At 36.0% G+C, this 19,480-nt stretch overlaps 1 protein-coding gene and 2 long non-coding RNA genes across 5 annotated transcripts; 1 reads left to right on the forward strand and 2 right to left on the reverse strand.

Moving 5' to 3' along the window:
• Nucleotides 1-231: 231 nt before the first annotated feature.
• LOC145233831 (uncharacterized) lies at nt 232-3,975 on the reverse strand. Of its 2 annotated transcripts, XM_080098613.1 has the most exons (7): nt 3,829-3,891; nt 3,465-3,581; nt 3,205-3,269; nt 2,166-2,261; nt 1,615-1,933; nt 1,093-1,278; nt 232-1,035 (listed from the first exon to the last, which is right to left on the reverse strand). In XM_080098613.1, exons 3-7 carry the CDS (start codon nt 3,256-3,258, stop codon nt 923-925), a joined length of 768 nt encoding a protein of 255 aa, XP_079954739.1. In that variant the 5' UTR covers nt 3,259-3,269; nt 3,465-3,581; nt 3,829-3,891; the 3' UTR covers nt 232-922. The 2 variants fall into 2 exon arrangements, with proteins under 2 accessions (XP_079954739.1, XP_079954738.1); XM_080098612.1 differs by lacking the exon at nt 3,465-3,581 and having other exon boundaries at nt 3,829-3,975.
• Nucleotides 3,976-9,531: 5,556 nt separating this feature from the next.
• Nucleotides 9,532-14,470, forward strand: LOC145232939 (uncharacterized). 2 transcript variants are annotated; one of them, XR_013860971.1, is made up of 3 exons: nt 9,758-9,856; nt 9,977-13,390; nt 13,633-14,470. It is a non-coding gene; the product is annotated as an uncharacterized LOC145232939 (long non-coding RNA). The 2 variants fall into 2 exon arrangements; XR_013860970.1 differs by having other exon boundaries at nt 9,532-13,390.
• Nucleotides 14,471-16,098: 1,628 nt separating this feature from the next.
• On the reverse strand, nt 16,099-18,857 carry LOC145232941 (uncharacterized). Its single transcript, XR_013860972.1, has 2 exons — nt 17,238-18,857; nt 16,099-16,996 (listed from the first exon to the last, which is right to left on the reverse strand). It is a non-coding gene; the product is annotated as an uncharacterized LOC145232941 (long non-coding RNA).
• Between the last annotated feature and the right edge of the window lie 623 nt (nt 18,858-19,480).

The raw sequence follows: 19,480 nt of genomic DNA on the forward strand, positions 1-19,480 counted from the left end.
CCTATAATATTTATCTTACGTATTGTTTCTGGAGTATATGTGCAAAAATTAAAGAAGCTATGTTGTGACAAAAAAATCATTCTCAACTGTGTTCTGCGTTTCCTACAAGTTGACCTTCAGTCGTCATAAGGCGGCCAACTTGTCGATGACCATTTAATGACATTTTATTTCATCTTTGGAAAACATGTAGTTTTTTACCTTCATATTAATCAACAACGTTTGCCTAAAATGTACAATACCAAAATAACGTTTAATCACTTATAAGATACAAAACCTTGGCGAAAACTGAAAATAAGCGTGTTAACTTAATGAAACCACATATAGCATTACTGCGCTGATGTCTAATCATCAAAAAGACTGCCTCGTAAAACGCCTGTCCATGCGTCAAGCAGTGATCTCCCTCTATGCATAAAAAAACATATTTCACATATCGAATCACAGTACAGGCAAGAGTTGACCAAAATATCTACGCATGCCTAACTTGCAAGCTATGTTTCAATTGGAGTGCAAGAGTTTGATATTAACAAACCATTATTTACTGAATAATCAAAACATTTGTGCACCGTTTTAACACCAAAGGCGGTTTATTTTGCATATGTTTAAAAAAAATTATTCTTGCATATGTTTCAGATCAATAGCAACCGTAAAACACAAATACAGCACATTTTTGTTCATTTTACGATTTTTTAAACATGTGAATATATTGAGGTAACTCCCAATACTGAGGTAACCCCCATTTGCTGAGGCAAGCTCCAAAGGTAAAATCAGTTCTATACATTTCTATAGTTTTAGTGGTAAAGCGAGTGATATACTGTATAGCTCGACAGTCTTGCTTTAAAATTTATTCCAAATACTCAAGTCACATTTAATTGAGACTGGCTGTCTTTTAACAAAGCAGTACTTTCATTTGGAAAAAAAATCTTTACATTGCTTTCTTATCTCTAAAAGTGTTTTTCTGCAAAGCATGCCTTAAAATTCCAACAAAAAGGGCAACGACCATAATGACCATGTGAATCAAATGATTAAAAGGAATACCTGCAACAAATTTACATCGTTAAATCTTTGAATCGTTTCACAAGATACAAACATTACCATTTGAAAATGGATATGATTGAATGAAGACTGCAGTGCTTGTGTAGCAAATCATAGGATACATTGCTTTGATGTTCTTGGTGATGTGTGGGCAATAATAAAGATCTAGGAATATCCAAGCCAGTACATATATCACATACAAGGACAAGAGGTATGCTGTACACTCTGCATTTGGATTACACCATCCTGAAATAATGGTCTAGTGTTTATCAATGGATTGCAAACGATTTCCTTCAAGCTATTCCAAACACATTTTAGCGAGGGAGTTAGGGCCCAAAGCCTGTTTGAACCCCAAAGATTCAGAAAACGTACCTAAAGCCGAAATTTTGTTGCAATAGAGCCGCATTAAGGAAGAAAATTAAGGTTCGAATATGTTTTATAAAAAAATGGGTTCACCATGGTAAAAATACGACACAAAGACCTAAACTGAAGCCGGAACCCAGCACATACTGGCCCTAAAAAGTATGCCCGACGCTGATTTCTAAATTCAAAAAGAAACTTTTTGTATCGAATTTTACTAACCGCTTAGTTGGGCAAATTCGCTCGGGCCATCTTTATACCCAAGCGACCTTGATCCAAAGGTTACTACCGTGTTAGTATACCAAACACTGCAAATTGCTATTCCGTCCAATGTAGTCCTATCATACCACCAGAGCTCATTTGAACCCGGTTCAATGTTAGTCGAAGCTCGTTTCTTGGCAGAAGCAGCAAGTGCAGTGATAAAAAGAATAGAAGCCACAAGAAGAATTGCAGCCGAAGCCAAGAATTTCTCATGTCCGTATATGAAAATCCAGGGTGCAATTGAAATCGCTACAGCGGGAAACGCAGAAACATGAAAAGTCTGCACATAAACACACGACGTTAAGACTGGACAATATTACATGTTAGCTATATTGTCACCATTGAAATGGTCTGAAAGTTACTGTAATACAGTGAGTTAGGTCCACAAAAGTTAGGACAAGCAATACTGAACCACGTTCAAATTTAGAAAGCACACCGTCAAATAAGAACAAATTTTTTTTATACATTCCTTCACCATTTGTCTCTAGTCTAGGCTATGTTTAAAAACATACCATCGGAAAAAGCTTCATAACTTTCGGAGAACTACGACTAAAAACGACATAAGATGCCGCCAATGAGCCTAACATCATAACCCAAGTTGTCACCATCTGTAAAACAAGTTATGTTACCGATATAATGTAAACATCTTTAAAGCAGGTGTAGTTAACTTGTGACCGCTGGTCATAAACCATTATATAAAAGTGCGGTCGCGCGCGGACTTTTTAGTTTTAAGTAAACTGTGACCCATTAAATACTTTTTGTTAAGTGTTAGCAGGTAATTTTAGTGTTTGTATCTAAATAATTAATGCGTTCGGTGGTACTTTTTTGAGATCTAGCAAAAACTGTAAGCGAATAAGCGTTTCGTACGCAACAAAGTGAAGGCAACTTTTGTAAAATAAAGTGGCTGCTGCCTATTCTAATCATATTGGTTGTATTTTAACCTTGAGGCAGTGGTTCTCAAACTTTTTTGTGTTGCGACGCCTCTGGAAAAGTTTTCTGGACTTGCGACGCACCAGTAAATAAAAGTTAATACGGAAACTTATTATTAAAGTTGTGTTTATTGATACAACAACAAAAACTCACAAAACGGAACTATTCTGCGACGCCCTTGGAAAATTGAAACGACGCACCAGGGCGTCGCGACGCACAGTTTGAGAACTACTGCCTTAAGGGATAAATATTGCGCACCTATGTCTTAAAGCAGGAAGTAACGTTATGTGTCAACAAAATGTTACTCGTTACGATTGCTGGGAATTCAATTCTTATTCCAATGAATATTTAAACGAAGCTGAGTGACTATGAAACACCGGAAAATTGTTTGACCGAACAGCCATAAACATTTAAGCCTAGATATGGTTGTTTCTATATTTAAAAGAACATAACTTTTTAAACAAAAAACAGTTTCATTCCCAATTTTCCATATCATTTACTTTCAAAACAAAATTGTGATAACCGTGGAACCTATATATTGCAATAAAATAAATAGAAGTTACAACGAGCACGGAATAATGTGCGAAGCAGCAAAAATATGTTTGAAACAATTAATATTACCATTGCGACATTTGGTGAAACATCAACTGGATACTTTTTCCTGAATGAAAACATCGGTGTAAAACCTACAAAAAAGTAAACAATTCGTACAGTTTTGTTATCGTGAAATTTCAGAAGGTTGTTTTTCAAACTAATCAACAACTTTTTAGTTATTTTAAAATAAAAATTGTAATAAGCGGGCCTGAACAGGGACCCGAACCGAAAAGTACAAGTGCGAAACCCGCCACGAACCCAAAAACTTGCCCGAAAGTCAGACTTACCAAAATGAAATTTCGAAATAAATGCGATCTAGTGTTAAGTCTTGTCGATTTAGGCCTGTTTTATATAAACTAAAGCCTAAAGTCATCCTGATTTACATCTCTGCTTAAAATTGTATCCTGAAACATACAAAATATTCAAAAAAGTAAGTAACAATCCATAGAAAACTTTATGCATTATTGCTTGTTAAAAGCTATTGTTTTTTTTGTTTTTTTTTTTTTGCTTTAAGAAAGTAAAATCGAATTTCAATCGAAGAGTAAAATATTTCTCATGCAAATTGCAGATTATTTCACGAAAAATTTCGGAGGATGCAAAAAGAGCTACGTTTAGGTGACAAATATGAGGAGACATAAGTAAAGTTATTACCTGGCAGCCATTTAGGATACTGCGGAAGAAGGCCAATTACTGCAACAGTCAGCAATATATCGGCCCATACAATGCGAGGAAGCCACGTTTTCAGAAAACTCATATTTAACGTTACATCAAATGCAATCCTACAAGAAAAAGAAAACATCGAAATTTTAGATAGTTTTAAGCTTGAAAACTATTAAGTTAGATTTTACAAACTAACTAGCTACCTAATTCTCCTAACCATTTTTTGTAATTTGTAAGTTATAGTTAATTTGGACGCTTCTTAAATTATCTGTGCGTCCATCGGCGGCTATTCAACTATCTGGTCGCTCGAAAAAACTGCGTATAGAGGTTAGCATGGGTTTGTTTACAAGGATCAATGTTTCAGTATTGCCTAAGGTCCATACGTTGTTCGCCCGAAGCACCGTTTCATACACCTCCACGTTAAAACGTCTTGCTAATTATTATTTTTCCAACAATCAATACTCAAACAACAAATTTATGGTAAGTTTGTTTTTTATGCTCATTGGACACTATGAGAACGAAAATGTTATCCGTTTATAAAAAAAATTAAAGACTTTGATTCACAAGACTGGCCCAGCATTGAACTTCTAAGCTGAAAAACCTTTGTGCATCTGTAAGCAGAGAGAGCAAAATGGATTGATAGACGATCTGAACCAGGGAGTCGAACCGCTTGTCATACGGGTTCAGGTTCGGTTCGGGTTCACTTCGTTTTGTTTTTAAGGGTTCGGGTTCGGTTCAGGTTTTTAAAAATGTGTATTTTCGGGTTCGGGTTTTGTTCCGGTTTGGGCAAATTATCCGGTCTGAACCGGTTTGCGGTTTTTAAACCGGTTCAAATTTTCATTCGTTTTAATTTAATTCTATCTATCATCTTCCTGGCCTTATCAAACGCACAAGATTTTTGACCGTGCACTGTTATTTTTGACACGCCCTATAAGTGTTATCTCGCGTATTCTTAAGTGCGCTATTTTGAAAAAAAAATCGCAAAATATAAAACAGACTGCATTTTTTACTGGTTCAGTTCCGGTTCGGGTCCAACGCCAAACAAAATATAGGGTTCAACTCCGGTTCGGGTTTTTAGAAAATCGTAATTAGCGGTTCGGGTTCGGGTTTAATGAAATTAACCGCTCAAACCGGTTCGCGGGTTCGGGTTCAGTTCCGGTTCGACTCCCTGATCTGAACAGGACGCCGGAACGTCGGCACAAACAATATATTTGTCAGAAAAGCATAATTGAGTTTATATGAATTCTGACTCCTGATGTTATATAGACTATAGAGCAGTGCTTGTCAACCTTTTTTGAAGCGGTACACCCTTTTAACGTTAACTCAAAATTTGTACACCCCAGTGAAAAATTTATTCAACCCTGTAACACACTGATTCTGTGGTCCTAACAGAAATAATGATGAGCAAAATACCAACAAGCCATAATCCACTTTCTACTTCAAAAAGAACTACCATTAACAACGATTATGAAGTGAAATATTAAACTATGACGTCACAAAAAGAGTTTTGCAGCTTAAAATCTACGTACACTTGAGATGCATGTGGTGCCATATATTGTACACTCCAGTCAGTCTGTTCTAAAACTGAAACCTGCCTATTGTGATACCTAGTCATAGGTATATTATATTTTGTGTCTGGTACACCCCAGTACACCCCATCAAAGTGGTACACCCTTTAAAAATTATGGTACACCCTGGGGTGTACAATACACCCGGTTGAAAAGCACTGCTATAGAGTGTATATATACGCACACTGAATGATCGTTAGGTTCAGTTTGATTCGCAAACCATTTTTTTGACGTTTATACTTGTTTAACAATTAGAAACTATTTTCTTTAATAACTTACCAGACATTCAGTACTTGTCAGTAAATTGATCAGGAAAAAGTGTTTTCGAACTAAAATTTTTATTTACCACTTGAAAACTGACATAAAACATGCAATCCTCTTGTCTCGAATCAAGGGTAGAATTTGTAATTTGCTTAAAAGCAGTTTAGGTTTTCGGCAATAGTGGAGATCAATTCGAAATATATCCAAGTAGGAACATAATTTAAGTACACCTACCCGAAACAATATTGAGTGTAAGTTTTTACTGAGCTATGAACAATCTCTCTTCTGCCGTTCTGTGCACACTTACTAAATTTCGCTTAGCCAACTGCGCTAGTTCACTAAAGTCACCTCTTTTAAACCAGCGACCGAGCTTAATGTTATGACGAAACTGTGCTTTATCAACTCTGTAGAGCTCTTCTGGCAATTCCGACGTTGTGACATGATAGTATACTCATTTCCTCTCGTTTCTTTTATTATCCTGCGCATTTCGGTTACGCATGACTAACACTGCACGTCGCCTGAAGTTTTGTATGAGGTACGTGGTAGGGTTGGTTCGGATATCAATAATTTCCACTATCCGGATAACGGATATATACGGATATTTTGAATTTAGCTATCCGGTTAACCGGATAATAATAAGTTTATTACAAAATCATCCAATAGTGCCACAGATTTCATTTTAGTGTTCATAATTTACACCATATATCAGTGGTTCTCAAACTTTTTTGACCGCGACCCAAATCTGAGTATTATGAACATCTCACGACCCAAGCCTCAAACGTCAAATAATGTATTAACAAGACGAACGGCAATTTCGAGGCCATGTCGTCGTCGTCGCCGCATAGGAGTTTGCCCATGTGAAAATAGCTGCAGGCTTAACGAGCTCGATTCGATAACACTACTAAACACAACACATTGAGGCTTTGCAGCACCATAATCATTGATAGAAGTGAATCCCAAATCTAAAAATGTTTCCTGTACGAATACTTACTCATCTTTAAACGCTAACTGTTACATCTCCAGGTTCAGTTTCGCTTGATTAACTTTTATTCCCCATTCTGTGACGTTACAATCTCCATGTGCGTAACAGTAAAGTTGGAAGGCTATTGTTTGTATGTTGCAATGTTTAGTTCATTTTACTGTACAAGGTGGTCGAGTGAGGTGACTTTACTACTACATTAAGTAAATTCGTTTGTGTTTACTTAATGCACTAATAGTTCGTTTGGGCAGAATTGAATCACCATAGCGCGACCCATTTTTGACCCTGCGCGACCCATGTTTGGGTCGCGACCCATACTTTGAGAACCACTGCCATATATATATATATCAAATTTACGCATTTACTGCTTAAGCAGTGTAGTTCTGAAATAGAACGATATATCAGTTGTTTCACATACCGTATTTGCTCGATTGTAAGCCGCGGCTTATATTGTTTTTTAGCTGCCGTTTGTGCGGCTTATAATCGAGGGCGGCTTACAATCGAGGGCGGCTTACATTTTTATTTTATACCGATATAATTTCTACACTTCAACTTTTTAACGTATTTTGGGTTCAACACATGTATGCGTGTACAGATTATACGTTGATATACGTTCTGTCGGGTACAGTTATCAACGTAACTAACAGATATGGGCAAATAGTCATACCATATAACTACAGAAAGATGTATTAGGAAACAATCGTATCTAAAATTCCAGCGTGCGGCTTACAATCGAGGGCGGCTTACATTATTTTTTTAACACCTCAACATGCGGCTTACAATCGAGGGCGGCTTACAATCGAGCAAATACGGTATTGCCCTACAGTCAAATATCAGAATTCATCCTTCCGAGCGAATCGCCTTACAATGGATGCATTTTATATTTTATTAGTGTGACTTCAATTATCTCGTGAATTTTAACATCATTAGGGAATATGCACAATAAAGTAAATATTCGTATTAATTAGGATAAACATAAATTCGTCTGTTGCATCTATCACTGTACATTAACTGTGTGTCATATAAAATTATGTTAAAATGCATACAACGTTTACGCAGCACTATTCTTTTGTTATCCGGTTAACCGACACAAAAAAATCCGGATATCGGATAGCAAAAAACTCTTCGGGTAATCGGTTAACTGGTTATCCGTTAACCGTATAATTCAACCCTAGTACGCGACAAATCCGTGTCTGTTTTCAAGTTTTTTAGTTATTGGGTTTATTGTTTAATGTATGTAGAGCCATTAAAACGTTTTTAACTTTCAATCGAATAAACTCTTTGAAGTGTATTTTTTTAAACTTATAAACAGGCATCTTTTTTGTAGGAATTGCTTTTAACTTGCGGCAATGAACCGAATTGGCGAGGCAAGGTTTTTCAGCCTGTTACATAACTAGCCAACATGGCCTGTGTCTTGTCATCAGGTGCACTGATGAGACCTTACAGGTCAAAACAGTGAGCAGTATTTGCAGCTTAGTATACTTATCATCTATCTATTGGCATAGTAATCATATTGCCATCACTTTGGTTCCCCAGCAGTTGCTTGGACATTTAAAATTCAGTTTTTTCTGTGGTTTATACCCATTTGTGGTATTGAACAGATTTGGTGAGGCATTAATGTTCTGCCTGTTGCTCCCAACAAACTGGAGGGCCATTAGATGGCTACACCAACCAATATGGCACATATCTTTTCATCAGCTGCACTGATGAGACCTTATAGGTCGAATCAGTGTGCACTGTCTACTTCTACAGCTTCTGTTTTCAAAATCCTAACTAGTAAATTACCCAATGGATTTATACTGCACTCGGATATGATTTTCAGAGTAGCCTACTGTTAGCTATAACATTATTATTAAAAAACTAACGTGAAGTGGTTTCCATATTTTGTAATTTGAAAAAAGAAGCACATTGTGCAGAAAGTACAGACATTTTTGACAGTTGCATTTTGATTTATTTTTTAGTTCCCCTCTTAACCCTTTGGTTTGCTTGGTAGACCTTTGGAACATTTTAGAAAACAGCTTTTTGGCAAACATGAACGACAAGAAATAAATAATTAAATTCACGAAATATTAAAACATATTGGGTACTTTCTCTTTAACCATATCAACTTCCAGAATATCACACGTCTTATTTTGGAAACTCATAATGAGGATCATTGAAAAACTTTTGCAATGCACAAAAAAAGTCTGGCTTGTGGACTAAAAACTTTCTCTCAAGCATTTCAGGTGTTTTTTTGCCTTGAACAAAACATCACCTTCCAAATACTCTATTACTTATCACAGCATTTGACTGATTTTTCTGCACCAGTTTATTACTTGTTTATGATGTCTAGAAATTGTTTTGGTGCCTTGAACTTTTTTCAAATAACTTTTTGCTTCGCAGCACTCGATTTCCAACCACACATAGTAATATTACACATGGTAGATGCATAAAAGCGACCACACAAGCTCAGTTTTGTCACTTTCTTGCTCTTAAAGCACCCAACGCAATGCAAGCATCCGACAAGTACGGTGGCCCAGAAGTGTAAAACACAAAACTCGTGACACACGCAAAACCTGTGACACACCCCAAAGTCAGAACACAAAAACCATGACACACACCAAAGTCAGAACACAAAAGTCGTAACACACCAAAGTCAGAACACAAAAGTCGTGACATACACCAAACTCAGAACACAAAAGTCGTGACACACACCAAAGTCAGAACACAAAAGTCGTCGCGGCACGCACCGAAGTCAGAACATACAAAAGCAACTTGTATTTACGATTTTCAAAGAACAGTACCCAATACAACATTATAATGCAGGGGTATCAAACTCGCGGCCCGCGGGCCGCATGAGTTTTGCAACACTTTTGTGTTCTGACTTTGGTGTGTGTCATGGTTTTTGTGTTCTGATTTTGGGGTGTGTCACAGGTTTTGCGTGTGTCACGAGTTTTGTGTTTTGCACTTCTGGGCCACCGCAGACAAGCGTGCAGTGTTAATCAAGCGTGGCATATTTCCAAAATGTAATCTATTTCGCATATGGGGATTTTTTAACCAATCACAGGGACAGATTTTTGCGGACTTTTGTTACGTCATGTAGGCCGTTGCGTAGTGGTTTACTTTGCGTATTTTCGATGTTGTAAGGTCGTCACTGCCTCTTCAAGTCTAAATAATACTTTATTTTGAAAACATGGCGAAAATGGAAGCATTCAGTACATCAAAAGTGCAGGTAATGAACATAATATAATGTATTGCAATAAACTAGGGAGATTATATTTTTCTCTTTGTAAAATTGCAGATATTATGCACACAGGCTACTTTTAGCAAAATATATGCGATTTTGTTTTAGATACCAGCGCATTTGAAAACAACAGCGCGGATAAAGCAAGCAGCAAGATAGAAGTGTACATGTTTACTAAAATACAATGCATGCATGTAATGACAATAAATAGGGTGGTCTTTCATATATAATATACTTTTAAAAGGCTATGTATAGCTAAAAATACCTATATTCGCCATCACTTAGCACATTTTAAATGACATAAATATTTGAAATCAACATACTGCTTAGTGCTTAACCTCACAAAAATAATGGCTCTACGCAGGGTTTTTTTAAGGTTTGGTTTGGGTGACCGCTAAGTAGTTTTAAGAGACCGCAAGTGTTTCATTTAAATACCAAAAAATAGCCATATTTGCTTAAACGAATTATTTATTAGGCTACTGGCAAATTTTGGGAAACCGCTGGAGAAATTTGGGGGACCATTTCGGTCCCCCAAAACACCTTAAAAAAACACTGGCCTCTGCGAATCCGAAAAATGAAAAAAGGCTAAATTCAAGCCAAAAATGACTTGAGATGGCTCATTTTAAACTTTTTAACCATGGCTTATATCACTCCAGTGTCCAGTATCGGCTTGTAATGAGTCATGTTTCTACTTTCACACTGAAAGTTTCTAAACTAAAAATGGTTTGGCTCGTTTCTAGCCAAAAATTGCCTCAGTTTGAGCCATTTTCAGTCGCAACTTTGTAAAGCATATATTTGAGTCAATGCTGGCTTGTTATAAAACAAATGAAAAATCAGTTATAATAAGCCAAGGCTCAACCTGAGCCAAATATTGATGTCAAAGTAAGCCAAAATGTTTATCTCAAAATGAGCCATACCTTATTGTTAAGATCAAGCCAAATTGTCAATTTCCAGATACTGACTCATTTATGAGCCAAAAAAGAAAAAAATTGAGTCAGTACAGTTAAAGGTTGGTCGTTTTGGCTCAATAGTGAGCCATTATTTTTTGCAGTGTACTTGTAATTCTGTAATGAGTTTGAGACATCTTTTGTTGCTAACAACCTTTGGATTACACAAAAACCCAGGTCAAATACTGTGTTATTTTCTTGTAACCAAGTGTTAAATTTGTGCATTTAGTGTTTAAATAACATATGGGCCCAAGTCAGTTCATTTGTTGACCTCTCCAATCTGTCCTAAAATTTTTTTGGGCAAGTACAGAACAATATTGCCTCTGCACCTCCTTCCAAAAAGCACTCTTTTAAGGTGGTGCAAAATACATGTATCAAATCCTGAGGTTCTGTAAACTGTAAAAGATATTTTAAATGTGTAAACAAAAGCGTTTGTGGTTAATAGTTGGAAATAACAAAATGAAATACCATCATTCTATATTACACTGTAGTGTAGTATGCTTGTGTATACATGTTTGTCTCCCATATAAAGACTCACTATAATATCCTTGTCAAAAACTAATTTTGTTTATATAGGTGTCAAAACTAGACTGATGGCTGCCTTGAACTTGTTGTCATTAAAAAAATGTTTTGGCAATGTAAAGGTTCTTTTTTTCTGATTTGATCCACAAATATATACCATCTCTTGTGAAGATTGTTCTATTATGTTAGGATTTGTTCATGATCAAGTAATAATAACACAAACATAAAGTTGACGAAATTGCTCAAGGCTAAAGCATACTTCCATGTGGCAACAAATAAATGTCCTACAATGATACAGCACTCAATTCCTGAAATAGTACACAAGGTGTGCTTTGGATAAGGGTGTTTGTTGGCAACTGCACTTGTTCATCTGTTACAAGCAACTTGGTCCTATTTGCTTGCAGTTGTTAAGTTTGTTTGCACTGGTTTCATGTTGGAATTTTAGGACTGCAAAATGATTGATACACATTCATTGGAAATTAAATCTGTATAAATAAGGGCTTATAAACTGTGGGTAATTTCATTGGCATAGCTGTCGTCAATTTGGCTTGATACAAGGTCAAAAATTTGGTTTAACAGGCGTCAGATTAGTTGACTAAACCAATTTTTCCACAAAAAGCATGGTCAAACTGGTACAAAGACAACTTGCTGGTACAAAGACAACTTGGAATTCCACCTTGTATCAGAAATTTCACAGAAAGACTGTACACTCCATGTCTTTATCCAAGCCAATTTGACTATTCTTCTGCTGAGGTTTTTTCCTCCAAAAACATTTCGGTACTTTCTTTTGTTGCTACCAAACCAGCAAGTTCTTTAACGAAATATAGCGTTTCTATTTTGTGAATTTTAGCTGCAACTGTAAAGGTCTATGGTTTTTTGTCTAGACAACAACTCAAGATTTTTTTAAATTTTAATAGCCATTAGTATTAAAAAGTGACTACTAAAACTTAATGCATAATACGCTAACGCTCGCATTACTCTAAGCAATGCTATACTATTAAACCTGCATATGCTACATACGCTTAAACTGGCTTAACTGTGAGCAATACTAATAAAAACAAGCTACACTTGCGAAACAGAACTTAAAATTTTAAAAAAGTTGATCGCATCATAGTATACTAACATGGTAGTCCAGCTATTGTTTCCGTCACGCCTGATTAACTCTGCACGCTTGTCGGATGCTTGCATTGATTTGGTTGCTTTAGGAGCAAACAAACGACAAAACTGATCGTGTGTGGTCGGTTTATGCATCTTTTGTGTGTAATATTTCTACGTTTGGTTGCTATTGTGCTGTTGGAGAGTATTTAATGTAGGTTTTATTTTTTTAGTCCTTCTTTGAACGCGTTGAACTGATTTTAGCGTGGTTTTACCTCACATATTAAAGGATGCATAAAGGATGAACTGATGTTTAAGGACTTTGATCCCGACCAGGAACTCTAGACAGACAAAACGTCAAGCATGAACGAAGACCAGCATATTCTTTCCAAAGTTACTCATTTTAAACTGTCAACATAGGGTAGATTTTTGATAAAAAAAAAACGGATTAGACATTACAGAAAAGTTCACCCGATTCGTCAACAAGTGCTCGATTAGAAGCGCTTGTGTTATGAAAAAATCCCCGTTTCTTATCGGGCGGTGTTATAATTTTAGAACATGTGTTATAACACAGCCCGATTTTATCGGCAATGGTAGTGAAGCATTAAATTTATTTTTTATTGAAAAATATCATATTTTCTGTGGAAATAATCGCAGGTGAAATGAGTTTTACATGAAATTGGCAGTTAAATGTGAACTGTTATGACAAAAGCAAACGCATTTTAAGCAGTGAAATAGCAGCAGTACCAGATTCTCCTCGATTGTAAACTGTAAAATACAAAATGGGCCAAGGTTGTTGTATCTAATAGGCATCCATGTTCTGATAACAAATGGAGTAATGAAAAGTGACAGTTCAGGGTGGGGGAAGCATTTCTAGTGCTTCGTGAAGCAAACTAAGGCCTAGCACACTATCAAATAAAGGACTTGGGACATTGGATTTGAAAAGCAATGATACATGGTAAGTGGTTGTCAATTGTCATGATATGCTTGTCATTCTCAACTGTTTCTATTATTTTAGCAGATGGTAATTTGTTATTTTTTTAGGCATGTTTAAAAATATGGTAGCTCATCTCTAGTGTAATCCTGGTTTTGTAAAACATTGGCTTTCATTTCTACTGGCCTAACTCAAGCATTTTTGTGTAAACTCCTACTTGTCAAATTAAATGTTGCCTACACTTTTTCTTTTATTTTTTGTTGCAGTTCAACATCTGGAAAACTGAATAGAAGCAGAAAAAAGCAGCACAATCATTCCAAAGGTAATTCAAGATTGCCTTGGACAACATGGAAGAAAGTAATTGATTGTGGAAGAATGGTGTGGGTGAAATGAGCTCACTGAAGTGTCAGCTAAATCATTGATGCATACAAAATGCTTCTTTCCTCACTTGCAGGGGAACATTTTATTTTAAGATATTCACCACACACTTCAGTTTTACATGAATCGAAATATGTGTGTTTTTTGCCGCTGTACTACCCGAAGGCAGGTTTATTTAACAATTCTTGTGCCCAATTTAAAGCAAACTTGTTATGTTAGATGTGTTCAATGATTTGTTGGTATTAACGCTGTCTTACCTACATGACATAATCATGGCGTCGTTAAAAAAGCATCTTTTGGGTAAATATTTATACATTTTCACTTTGATGTAGACTCTTTCAGTAAAAGTGATTCATCAGACAGGAATGAAAAACCTTTATTTTCAACCAGTAATCTCTATGATAGCTTGTTTGATACAACCTCATCTTTCACATGGTAGCTGGTTTAATTTTATTTCAGTAACTCGCAGCACATTGCATTTTCAGCTGAACAATGTTGTTTCACCTTTTTTGTTTCTCAGTCTGTTCACTTGATGACCCCTTTTTAGTGTACTCATTGTAAATGCAGGTTTTTGCTTGATAAATCAATCTTCTAATTATTTATCCTCTTCACATTTATTTCTTCTTTCATATAACTGTGGCACCCAATATGAGTATGTTATTGTGTGGAAATTGGGTTTATGAGGTGCTTTATTTTTTTATTAATAAAATGTTGCCCTTAACTGTGCATTTGTTATTTCATCATTTTAAGTACTAGTATTAACTGGTTTAAAATCACAAAGGGCTTGATGTAAACAAAAACGGTTTTCACAGGTCAACTCTAAACTACATCTAGTAAACGCATAAAAAATATCTTTAGAATCTAACCACCACATGATAAATGAGAGGCGTACATCATAAGCGAACGAAGGGCATGACCGCTTTAAAATGATTTTTCGCGCTGACGACCCTTGTAGCATATACAGGCTCCAGATCACAAGCGGTATAAGTTAAATGAAAACGGTTTTCACAGGTCAACTCTAAAATACATCTAGTAAACACATACCAAATATCTTAAGAATCTAACCACCACATCATAAATGAGAGGCGTACATCATAAGCAAACGAAGGCCATGGCCGCTTTAAAATTATTTTTTTGCGCTGACGACCCTTGTAGAATATACAGGCTCCAGATCACAAACGGATTAAGATAAATGAAAACGGTTTTCACAGGTCAACTCTAAAATACATCTAGTAAACGCATAAAAAATATCTTAAGAATCTAACCACCACATCATAAATGAGAAGCGTATATCATAAGTAAACGAAGGACATGACCGCTTTAAAATGATTTTTTGCGCTGACGACCCTTGTAGCATATACAGGCTCCAGATCACAAACGGTTTAAGATAAATGAAAATGTTTTTCACAGGTCAACTCTAAAATACATCTAGTAAACACATACCAAATATCTTTAGAATCTAACCACTACATCATAAATGAGAGGCGTACAAGCGAACGAAGGGGATGACCGCTTCAAAATAATTTTATGCGCTGTCGACCCAGTAGCATGTACAGGCTCCAGAACACAAACGACATAAAGTATTGAAAACGGTTTTCACAGGTTAACTTTAAACTAGACCTACGTCGCATGCAAAATATCAATCAATTCCTATCATTACCCTAAAATCAAGAGGCGCTCATCATCACTATACGTTGAGATTGTATTCTACACGCTACAAGAAATTTACATGCTATAGGCCCACATGAAATCGACAGCACTAGCGGTCGTGTCCTTCGTTTACTTATGATGTACGCCTCTTGTTTTTGATGTTCTTCTTAGAAGATAAAGATATTTGGTATGTGTTTACTCAATGTATTTTAGAGTTGACCAGTGAAAACCGTTTTTGTTTACCTTAAACCGTTTGTGATCTGGAGCCTGTATATGCTACAAGGGTCGTCAGCGCGAAAAATCATTTTAAAGCGGTCATGCCCTTCGTTCGCTTATGATGTACGCCTCTCATTTATCATGTGGTGGTTAGATTCTAAAGATATTTTTTATGCGTTTACTAGATGTATTTTAGAGTTGACCTGTGAAAACCGTTTTCATTTATCTTAATCCGTTTGTGATCTGGAGCGTGTATATGCTACAAAGGTCGTCAGCGCGAAAAATCATTTTAAAGCGGTCATGCCCTTCGTTCGCTTATGATGTACGCCTCTCATTTATCATGTGGTGGTTAGATTCTAAAGATATTTTTTATGCGTTTACTAGATGTAGTTTAGAGTTGACCTGTGAAAACCGTTTTTGTTTACATCAAGCCCTTTGTGATTTTAAACCAGTTAATACTAGTACTTAAAATGATGAAATAACAAATGCACAGTTAAGGGCAACATTTTATTAATGAAAAAATAAAGCACCTCATAAACCCAATTTCCACACAATAACATACTCATATTGGGTGCCACAGTTATATGAAAGAAGAAATAAATGTGAAGAGGATAAATAATTAGAAGATTGATTTATCAAGCAAAAACCTGCATTTACAATGAGTACACTAAAAAGGGGTCATCAAGTGAACAGACTGAGAAACAAAAAAGGTGAAACAACATTGTTCAGCTGAAAATGCAATGTGTTGCGAGTTACTGAAATAAAATTAAACCAGCTACCATGTGAAAGATGAGGTTGTATCATAGAGATTACTGGTTGAAAATAAAGGTTTTTCATTCCTGTCTGATGAATCACTTTTACTGAAAGAGTCTACATCAAAGTGAAAATGTATAAATATTTACCCAAAAGATGCTTTTTTAACGACGCCATGATTATGTCATGTAGGTAAGACAGCGTTAATACCAACAAATGTTTAAACACATCTAACCAACACAACAAGTTTGCCTTAATTTGGGTACGAGATTAAAATAACACCAACAAATCATTGAACACATCTAACATAACAAGTTTGCTTTAAATTGGGCACAAGAATTGTTAAATAAACCTGCCTTCGGGTAGTACAGCGGCAAAAAACACACATATTTCGATTCATGTAAAACTGAAGTGTGTGGTGAATATCTTAAAATAAAATGTTCCCATGCAAGCGAGGCAAGAAGCATTTTGTATGCATCAATGATTTAGCTGACACTTCAGTGAGCTCATTTCACCCACACCATTCTTCCACAATCAATTACTTTCTTCCATGTTGTCCAAGGCAATCTTGAATTACCTTTGGAATGATTGTGCTGCTTTTTTCTGCTTCTATTCAGTTTTCCAGATGTTGAACTGCAACAAAAAATAAAAGAAAAAGTGTAGGCAACATTTAATTTGACAAGTAGGAGTTTACACAAAAATGCTTGAGTTAGGCCAGTAGAAATGAAAGCCAATGTTTTACAAAACCAGGATCACACTAGAGATGAGCTACCATATTTTTTAACATGCCTAAAAAATAACAAATTACCATCTGCTAAAATAATAGAAACAGTTGAGAATGACAAGCATATCATGACAATTGACAACCACTTACCATGTATCATTGCTTTTCAAATCCAATGTCCCAAGTCCTTCATTTGATAGTGTGCTGGGCCTTAGTTTGCTTCATGAAGCACTAGAAATGCTTCCCCCACCTGAACTGTCACTTTTTATTACTCCATTTGTTATCAGAACATGGATGCCTATTAGATACAACAACCTTTGCCCATTTTGTATTTTACAGTTTACAATCGAGGAGAATCTGGGACTGCTGCTATTTCGCTGCTTAAAATGCGTTTGCTTTTGTCATAACAGTTCACATTTAACTGCCAATTTCATGTAAAACCCATTTCACCGGCGATTATTTCCACAGAAAATATAATATTTTTCAATAAAAAATAAATTAAATGCTTCACTACCATTGCCGATAAAATCGGGCTGTGTTATAACACATGTTCTAAAATTATAACACCGCCCGATAAGAAACGGGGATTTTTTCATAACACAAGCGCTTCTAATCGAGCACTTGTTGACGAATCGGGTGAAAAGTTCAAGATCAGACCTTTCTCATGAAAGAATATGCAAAAGAGTGCTGCAAAGCAAAAAGTTTATTTGAAGAAAAATTAAAGGCGCTAAAACAATTCTAAACATCATAACTACCAATCATAAACTCCAAGAAAACTGGTGCAGAAAAACAAGTCAAATTGCAATGATAAATAACATGGAATAAGAGTATTTAGAAGGTTATGTTTTGTTCAAGGCTAAAAATTAGTTTACAAAAGTAAGCAAAATTGTGAGCACGTTCTCCACCATGCAACCACAGGGTCAGCTGATTTCTTTAATGGATTTCATGTGTTGTGGATTTATTTCTTCATTGTCGTTCACTTTTGCCAAAAAGCTTATTTCTAAAAAGGTCTACCAAGCAATCCAAAGGATTAATTAAGAGGGGATCTAAAAAATAAATCAAATCTGCCAATAAAAGTGTCTTCACTTTCTGCACAGTGTGCTTTTTAAACAAATTACAAAATATGGAAACTACTTCAACAGACTTTTAAGGTTAAGCTGCAGACTTTTGAGGTTAGCTTGTTAATAATGTAACAGCATATAACATTATTATTAGCAAACTAACCTAAAAAACAGTAGGCTACTACGAAAAAACATATACTGAGTGCTGTATAAAGCCAAGTGATTTAGTAAGTCTTGTAATTAGGATTTCTGAAACAGAAGCTGTAGACAGTGAACACTTCGACCTATAAGGTCTCAACAGTGCAGCTGATCACAAGACATAGGCCATATTGGTTAGTGTAGCCATCTAATAGCCTCCAGTTTGTAGGAAGTAACAGGCTTGCCTCGCCAAATCGGCTCTGTACCACAATTATAAAGCATTTCCTTAAAAAAATGACTGTCTAAGTTTTTTAAAATATACCCTAAAGAATTCCTACAATTAAAAGCTAAAAACGTTTTAATGGCTCTACATACATTAAACAACAAACCTATTAACTAAAAAACTTCAAAACAGACACGGATTTGTCGCCAGTGGCTTTCAAAAGCAGCTGTTTACCACACACATCATATAAAACTTCAGGCGACGTGCAGTGTTAGTCATGCGTAACCAACATTCGCAGGATAATAAAAGAAACGGGAGGAAAAGAGGAGCTGGACTACCATGTTAGTATACTATGATCGCATGGTTGTCACGCATCGTGTCCTGTGATTGGTCAAAGGCAAAGCGTTCTCTGATTGGTTTGGACTGACCAGAGACTACTAAGCAAAGACTGCACACTGCCCATTTAGCGACGACATAAATGGGGCGATATCTTTGCCAATACGCAACGGATCGAACTAAAATTTTGTGTATAAGTTTGAATTAATTATTCTGATTTTTAGAAATTTTAATCTGATACTTATTAAACTTCATTTGTGTTTTAAAAATAAAAATGTTCTCTGCAAGTACCGTATTTGCTCGATTGTAAGCCGCCCTCGTTTATAAGCCGCCCTCGATTGTAAGCCGCATGTCGAGGTGTTAATAAAATAATGTAAGACGCCCTCGATTGTAAAGGCCCGTTTACACTGTGCTTAGCGGCGCCTAACCTAACCTAACCTTGCGACCCCTTCCGTTTACACTGCGATTTTCGGTGCGTACCTAAGTGTAGGTAACATACTCGACGTCATTTTTAGCTCACAGTGACTGTCGAAGGCCGTAAATCACCACAAAAATTTATTGTTGCCTATTTTAGATTTGAAAAAGATATGTATGAATCTAAATTAAATGATACTTTGATTTTGCATCTCGGTAAT

The sequence above is a fragment of the Phallusia mammillata genome, chromosome 6, assembly GCF_965637545.1.
Source record: "Phallusia mammillata chromosome 6, kaPhaMamm4.hap1.1, whole genome shotgun sequence".
Taxonomy (NCBI): Eukaryota; Metazoa; Chordata; class Ascidiacea; order Phlebobranchia; family Ascidiidae; genus Phallusia; species Phallusia mammillata.